Source organism: Orycteropus afer, unplaced genomic scaffold (assembly GCF_000298275.1).
Source record: "Orycteropus afer afer isolate SDZICR_OR568_19922 unplaced genomic scaffold, OryAfe1.0 scaffold00854, whole genome shotgun sequence".
Classification (NCBI taxonomy): domain Eukaryota; kingdom Metazoa; phylum Chordata; class Mammalia; order Tubulidentata; family Orycteropodidae; genus Orycteropus; species Orycteropus afer.
The window spans coordinates 481,818-489,731 of NW_006922441.1; the positions used below are offsets into that span (position 1 = coordinate 481,818).

Here is a 7,914-nt window from a genome sequence, read left to right on the forward strand (position 1 = left end):
CCTCTGCGTGTGAAGTTGTCTCGCCTTTTGGAAGGAGGCGGGACCCTGACCTACATTTGCCCAATGGGAGGCGGTGCTGGGGGCGGGACCCTGACCCAGTTCGGGCCAATGAGGCAGGCGGGTGGGGGAAGCACATGGCTCCGCGCGTGCTGCCTGAGGGGGGTAGGGGGCAGAAGACACCGCTTAAAGGAGCGACCTGTCCAAATGAATTGTTTTGGGAAACTGAAAACCAAAAAGCCGAGTCGCGGGGGTTGAGGAAGAGGGCGATTGTTTCTAGAAGGCTGCTGATGTTTAACACCCAAAATGTTTCCCCACCGCGCCTAGAATCAGACCACTGAGAACAGGAAGTATTCTGTCCCTTTAATAGCTTTGCTTTGGGGGTGACTCCCCTCCCCTAGAAGGGAGGCTTGGGACGGGAAGGCTCAATCTTCGATGGGGAGTCTCAGCGACCATGGGAGGCACCATCCACTGAAAGAGATGACATGGGTGGGGTGATGTTAGTTTAGGCACAACGAGGGCAAGGCCTCGCGGGGCTCTACCACAGGGAGGTTGCGGAGGGGGAGCTGGAATATACCACGTTGTGAAGCAGCACCGGGGTGAACCAGGAGGCCGCAGGTGGAAAGACTAAGGACGTCCAACTTCAGCACTAGGCTGAACTACGTGAAGCTATCCGGGGTTGCACCATATTGATTAACCAGAGAGGTGGCTGTAAGATCACAGGGCTCAAAACACCGGGAAGCAGTAGGAAGGAAAAAGGATTGTACCAAGCTGAGGCAGTGAAACAGGGAGGTGGGTCTGGACTGCACCATGTTATTAATTTAAGCCATAGGGATAGGAACTATTGTGCCAGGTACCAGTTGTTAATCGTTCTACAAGGAAGCTAGGGAGCTCGGATTACATATGGAGCTGCAAAGCAGTGGAGAAAAAAGACAACCCGTGGACCACCAATGGTCTAAGGCGGGGCGGTGGACTGTACCAAGTTTACACAGAGGGAGGGGAATGAGAGCTCAAGAGGCTGGACCAAACAGAAACAGCAAAGGGGGGTGTTAGGACTGTCCCATATTAAGACACCAAGGGGAGACACATAGGAGGGTTACCAAGATGACAGCGTGTGCAGGCTAGACCGTACCATGCAGGCGGTAGTTGGGGCCTCGGCAGCGCCTCTCGGGGTGCCGGGGGTCCCTGTTGCCCCTCAGGGCCCTGTGGGCCAGGGGCTGCAGGGGCCGGCCGTTACCACTGAGGCTCTGGAAGATCTGGGAAGGAGGATTCTGGCTTAGAAGTCTCAGGGAGTGCATCTGCGGGGAGGGAAGGGAGGAAACTGGCAATGAATAGGGAACGGTCCGGTCCTGGTGAAGCCACACCCCTGGGAGCGGGTGGGCGGGGCATGAGTTCGGACCCTCCCTCTCGTCTGCTCTGGTTCTCAATTGGTGGGAGGAGAGGGGCTGAGGGGTTTGGAGGTCAGGGGCAGAGGGTCACCTGGAGGGAGGTGATATTCAGGGCCCGGTCAATCAGAATCCAGGTGACAGTCTCCGAGCAGGGCGGGGTGCTGAGAGAGCCCTGATAGGTCAGGAAGCCGAAGGATTCGGGGAACAGAAGCTCCAGACTCAGGTCTTGCAAAAAGTAGGCGTCGTCTGCGGGAACATGAGCCAGAAGGAAGAGAGGTGCCCCGCTCGGACCCCCTTCTGGTGGGATCCCCCTTCCCAACACACCAGGGACTCACTCTTGTAGGAAATACGAGTGATGGTGTCGCGGTTGAGGAGCCGGCTGAGAAATGGGTTTGAGCTGCTGGCCACCTGGGTTCGGGCACAAACAGATATGCAAACCCCTAGGCCCCGTCCTCGCGAGCTCTGGTAGTGTAGTCCCTAAGGCGTTTGACTGCTAACCAGAAGGCTGGCGGTTCAAACCCACCAGCCACTCCTGGGAAGGAGGGTTGGGCAATCCACTTCCCTAGTGATACTGCCTCGGAAACCCAAGGAGGGGTCGCTAGGAGTCAAGTCAAGTCAAGTCAATGGCAGTGACATTAGTTTGGGCTTTGCTCCCATAAAGACTGACAGCCTTGGAGACCCTGTGGTGCAGTTCCACTCTGTCCTCTAGGGGCGCTGCGGGTCAGAATGCCCTCCAGGCACTGGGTGTGGTTTGGGCTTTGCTTCTGTGAAGGTAGGAGCTCTGGTGGTGCAGTGCCTAAGGCATTTGACTGCTAACCAGAAGGCTGGCGGTTCAAACCCACCAGCCACTCCTCAGACGGAAGGTTGGGCAATCTACTTCCGTAGTGATACTGCCTCGGAAACCTAAGGAGGACTCGCTATGAGTTGGATCCTACTCCACGGCAGTGCATTGTGTTGTATTTGCGTTAGTCCCCTCCTCCCCCAGAACCCAGGGGTCCAGACCCCCCGGTTTCCCCTCCTCCCTCAGCATCTTGCCTAACTCACATTGACAAAGAGGCTGAGAATGGCCAGGCCGTTGGGACCTCGGGAGGCTGCACTGACGTTCCCATAAAGTTCCTGATTGAAGTGGATGAGCTGCACCTGCGGGGAGGGACGTATGGCTCCAGCTCTAGGCCCTCTGGGTCCCCAGGACAGGCTGAGGGTCAGTGCTCTGAGGAGGGGACCGATTCTGTGTATCTGTGCAGGAGGCATGAGGCATAGGAAGAGGGTAAAGTGGGAGGAACTGGGTCGAGGTCAGAGGTGGGGTCGAGGTCAGAGGTCAGTGGCCATCACCTCAGCAGAGAAGCCCTGGTGGTTGATCTGGTGTTCAGAGCCGGCTCCGTCCCGTGCTCCAAACAGTAGCCGCAGTTCACTGAGTCGGTGGCTGTAGAGGAGGGGACCCCCAGATACATTGACCACCGGCCGGGGCGCAGGCAGGAAGGAGACATGGCGGCCGGTGTTGTACAAGGTCCCCCGAAGCTGTGGGAGAGGCAGAAGCCGTCATGGGGACACAAAGAGTTCTTTTCCCTCTAGTTTTCCATGCCAACACTTCCCACTTTCTACAATCATTTAGGCACTCTGGTGGCGTAGTACGTAAGGCATTTGACTGCTAACAATAAGGTTGGAGGTTCAAACCCACCAGGCACTCCTCAGAAGGAAGACTGGGCCATCCACTTTCGTAATGACACCACCTTGGAAACCCAAGGAGGGCTCGCTATGAGTCGGATCCGATTTAGTCATCTCACACTGACCACCAACTACTTGCCAAACTCTGTGCTGGCCCATGGGAACCAGAAAACCTGTTTCCTTCAAGCAGATTCCAACTCACAGCGCCCCTAGAGGAACAGAGTGGAACTGCCCCACAGGGTCTCCAAGGCTGTCAATCTTCACAGAAGCAAAGCCCAAACCACACCCACTGCCGTGGAGTGGATTCCGACTCACAGCGCCCCTAGAGGACAGAGTGGAGCTGCCTCATGGGGTTTTCAAGGATACAATCTGTACAGAAGTGGACTGCCACATCTTTCTCCCACAGAGCACCTGGTGGATTTGAACCACCAGGCTTTGGGTTAGCAGCCGAGGGCTTAGCCACTGTGCCACCAGGGCTCCTTTTGGCCCATGGTAGGTGCTCAGTATTGGTTGGATTCAGTTAATTGACAAATTTACTGAGCTGCTACTATGTCCCATGCGTGCCAGGAACAGAGCAGTGAATAAGTAGACAAAACTCCTGTGCCTCATGGGCCTAATGTTCTAGTGTGGTAGAGACTAACAATAAGTAGCAGCTTAATGAATGACATCCTGTGTTCAGCAAGGGGAGAACAGGAAGCTCTGAGAAAATGCAGGGGGGGGATGGGGTCTAGATGGAGGGGCAGGGACATTTGAATGGAGGGAGACCTGAAGGATAAGCAGGGGTTAATTGCAAAGAGCAGGGAGGTGGGCATTCCAGAAAGAGAGAAAGTAGCATGTGCAAAGGCCCTGAGGCTGTTGTCAGCCAAGAGGCCAGCGGGGCTGTTGGCAACGGCAGTGGCAATGGGGGCCAGGTCACATAGGGCCTTGTGGGCAAAGACATGGAATTTCCTATTTTATTTAAATAACTAACTAGATACAATACACTTGGCATAGTTCCAGGCACTTTACAGGAGCTCTGGTGGTGTAGTGCCTAAGACATTTGACTGCTAACCAGAAGGCTGACAGTTCAAACCCACCAGCCACCCCTCGGAAGGAAGATTGAGCAATCTACTTCTGTAGAGATACCTCCTTGGAAACCCTGGGAGAGGGCGCTACAAGTTGAATCGATTTGACAGCAGTGAGTTTGGTTTTTTGAGTTTAGGTAAAGCATGTGATTGCTAACCAGATGGTTGGAGGTTCAAACCCACCAGCTGCTCCGCAGAAAGAAGATGGGGCAGTCTATTTCCGTAAAGATTTACCCCCTCGGAAATACAATGGGGGTCGCTATAAGTCAGAATCGACTCAGTGGCAGTGAGTTTGGAGGGTTTTTTTTTTTTTTTTTAGGTAAGGGTTTGCTGTTGGAACGTCTCTGAACAGGGCTTAAAGCAGGAAGAGTGGTAGGAGCTGATTGGTGTTCTAAGCGTCTCTCTGGCTGTGGTGTGGAGCATGCAATGTGGGAGGCAAAGAGGCAGGCCAGCAAGGCAGCTGCCAGAAGCTATGCAAGATGGCAGCCAGTGAATGCTATTTAGCACAGAGGCTAGAAAGGACAAGTCTGGGAATGGAGAAGGAGGGAGAGGAAGGGACCAGGAATGGGTCTGAGGGGGCAGCTGAGTGCAGGGGTGGCAGAACTCTCTTTAGAAGTGGCATTGCAAAGTGGGTTAGGGCATGGCCTACTGGATAAACACACTGCCTGGGCTGAAATCCCAGAGCTGGCGTTCTAGCTGAGTGACCCCAGGGAAATAACTCACCCTCTCTGTGCTCAATTTCTGCATCCATAAGAGCAATGGTACTAGCAGCTCTTTCATGGGGTTCTTATATACATGAGAGGGATTGCTCAAGCTTTTTAAACAGTGCCCAGCCCAGGACAGGGCTGTTGGGTTTTACTGCTGCTTCTACAGAGGTGCAAGATTGGGGAAGCCATGTTTGGGAAGGGAAGAACAGGAATTTGGGAGTAGAGGGAGCATCTAGCCTGTGTACTCCGCCCCCGAATGGTGGTCCCTCATCTCGGCCATCTGTCCCTACTCATATCCCCGCGCCTCCCCCCCCACACACACACACACATGAAATTTGGAAATCCCTCCCTCCAGACCCCTTACCTTCTCACCCCCAGTGCTGAGCCTCAGGGGGGGCAAAAAGGGGTCATAAAGGACCCTCTTCAGCTCCACGTCCACAGGGCTCTGTCGCTTCCCCACAGCACACAAACTCCAGGCTGCATTCACCAGGCCCCAGAAGGGAGGCCCTGGGGGCAGGAGGTTCAGGGAGAAAAAGGAGTCAGAAATCAGGGAAGGGTCCCAATGCTGGGATCCAGTGAGAGAAGACTATAGGGCCTGGTCTCCCGGATCCCAGTGGGGTTCTAGACTCCAGGTCTGAGGAAGGAAGAGGCTGGGATCCAGAATCCTGGGTCCTAGAAGAATCTTGGAATAGTTTCTTAACCCCCACCCCTACGCCCCCATAATGCCTCCAGCCTCTCCTTGATCCACCCCATCTTAAATTATGTCATTAGGGGAAGAACTACAACTCCCAGAAGTCATCAGGGCTACCACCCTTCCCATCCACTACCTGACTGCCCCAGCACCCTATGGGAGTTATAGTTCTTTCAGTCTCCCTTGTCCCACAGCTGGATAGATAATGACTGTGTTGGGGAGAAGAGGTGTAAGACAGGGCTGGACAAGGTGGAGGACAGGGGCCCCCGAACCTCCGGTTCCCAGCGGAAGCCAAGGCCTGTGTCTTTCCCTGCAAGCTCACACACTCGCTCTTCCACCCCCACACTTTCCGGGCACTCACTCCCACTCGCTCCTTGAAATGCGCATGTTTAATGTCCCACTGTGAGCCCCCGGGGATTCAGAAGGTGGGCCCTGCTCTCGAGGGAAGGAGGCAGGAGGGAGGCCAGGACTCCCGGGGCCTGGGAGAGAGTATGGGAACTGGGGACGGAGACTCCTGGGTCCCCGCCCTGGTTGCACCTGGTACAAAGCTTCCTTGGAGACTATCCTTGTAGCTCCACCAGTCCTCAGGGTCCGGCGCCGGTCCAATGTGAGCTGGGAAGAGAGCAGCCTGAACCCCTCTCCTTGGCACCCCCACCCCCAGCCCACCCTTAGGGGCTCCTGCCCCGACCCCCAGGTCTTACCTGCCGCCCCCAGCGCGGCCCAGAGTACCAGCGCTCGAGGGGCCCTCAGGCCAGCGGCACCTCCCATCCCCGGGAGGCCTTCGAGGGATGCCCGCCCAGTCCCCTGACTGCTCCTCAACCCCAGCCCTCTCACCTCCTGTCTCCCTCTTTCTCTTGGGGGACCCTCTCACTCCAGGACTTTCAACCTTTCTCTCCTCTCCACAGTGAGTCCCAGTTCCCCAAATCCCAAAGCAGCCAGGGATGGAGACCCCCAAACTCACTCCCGTCTCCTCTCTCTGCCTCCCCTCCTTCCTCTCGTCCTGTTCTCTAAACCCTCTCGTCTCCCTGCGCCTTCTGATCAGTGTTTTCTTCCCTGCGCCTCTGCCTCTCTCCCGGGGTGCCTCTCTCGGTTTGGAATGCACACCCCCCTCCTGGATATCTTTTCATTTAGCTCTCCCAAGCCATCACACCCCAGGTCTCCGTCCTGCCCCCCTCCTCCTCCTTCTCCCGCCGACACCTCCCTTTCTCTCCCTCCCAGTCCGTATCCAGCGTCCCCTCTCTCCCCACCCCCACTTCCCAGCCTCTTCTAGGTGTTTCCGCCTCCTCTTTCTTGGCCCTTCTCCCCTCCACCCCCCCTCTCTTCTCTCTCTGGGTGTTATTTAATTTTTTGGGGGGTCTTCTCGCAGCCGTGAACACTCCTGGGGCTGGGGGAAGGGGGCTGGCTGCGTAAAGGGCCGGATGGGAGTTCGAGGACGGCGGGGTGGGGGGCGAGGGGAGCTGGTCCTTAGCTCCCAGCCGGGCTGGGGCCAAGGGAGTTGGGGTGGCCTGGCCACCTGGGGCCCAGAGCTGGCAGTTCCCACCCTCCGCAGAAGGGGGAAGGGGAGTGCTTAAGGTGGAGCTGGGGGCGTCCTCTGAAGTCCCCGCGCGCAGAGGCTGGGCTCGGATCCTAAGGCCCCCGGCTCGCTCGCGAGGACCCAGGTTGGGGCCGGTCCTAGCGCTTGCAACCCCCGCCCCAAGCTCCACTAGGTCTCCCGCTAGGGGCTGCCTTAACCGGGCGAGGGAATCCCCTGGGAGCCTGGGGTGCGTTGAGGGTCTCTGGCCAGAAGGGGGAGGCAGAGACTTGGAGAGCGAGAGAGAAAGAGAGGGGCGGGGAGGAGGTGGAACCCGGAAGGAGGGGCAGGAAAGAGTGAGGTGAGGTCGGAACTGCGGAGGGTGGGGAAGGGAAGGGAGCCCGAGATAGCGGGAGACATGGCGGAGGGAAAACACCAGGTTAGGGACCCCAAGAAGGAGAGAGAGGAAGAGGCACTGAGTAAGAGAGATGCTGACACAGAAAGCGATGCACAGAGATGCAGGCAGAGAAAGAGGTACAGAGAGAAAGAAAGAAAGAAAGAGATGGGTCAGAGACGGAGAAACAGAGACACACAGAGATAGAGGCAGAGAGACCCCGAGACAGACAGAGACCCACACAGCAGGTTATAGATGGACGAGCAAGGTGCCAGGCACGAGGGAGGGAGGGAGAGACAGAGATCCGAAGACAGAGACACACACGCTAAAGACAGAGGACAGACCACAGACTTCAGACAGACAGACAGAAACACCTGTGTTGTTTCTGGGTGCCTTCAAGTTAATTGAAGCACAGCGGCCCCATAAGGTTTCTTAGCCTGTCATCTTCACGGAAGCAGGTCACCATGTCTTTCTCCCACAGAACTGTTGGTTGGGTTC

At 56.5% G+C, this 7,914-nt stretch overlaps 1 protein-coding gene across 1 annotated transcript; it reads right to left on the bottom strand.

Annotated features, from left to right (window-relative positions):
• Nucleotides 1-442: 442 nt before the first annotated feature.
• CA11 (carbonic anhydrase 11) lies at nucleotides 443-6,280 on the bottom strand. Its single transcript, XM_007958101.2, has 9 exons — nucleotides 6,214-6,280; nucleotides 6,050-6,124; nucleotides 5,186-5,328; nucleotides 2,718-2,903; nucleotides 2,430-2,525; nucleotides 1,721-1,793; nucleotides 1,477-1,631; nucleotides 1,130-1,295; nucleotides 443-468 (listed from the first exon to the last, which is right to left on the bottom strand). The coding sequence occupies exons 1-9, from the start codon at nucleotides 6,278-6,280 to the stop codon at nucleotides 443-445; spliced, it is 987 nt and encodes a 328-aa protein (XP_007956292.1).
• Nucleotides 6,281-7,914: the final 1,634 nt, after the last annotated feature.

Excerpts from the sequence above, each read along its gene's own strand:
- CA11 (XM_007958101.2), bottom strand. The coding sequence starts at position 6,280 with ATGGGAGGTGCCGCTGGCCTGAGGGCCCCTCGAGCGCTGGTACTCTGG. Across the intron at positions 6,125-6,213 it reads GGCCGCGCTGGGGGCGGCAG|CTCACATTGGACCGGCGCCG; the intron begins GTAAGACCTGGG and ends CTCTCTTCCCAG. Across the intron at positions 1,296-1,476 it reads TGAATATCACCTCCCTCCAG|ATGCACTCCCTGAGACTTCT; the intron begins GTGACCCTCTGC and ends CCCTCCCCGCAG.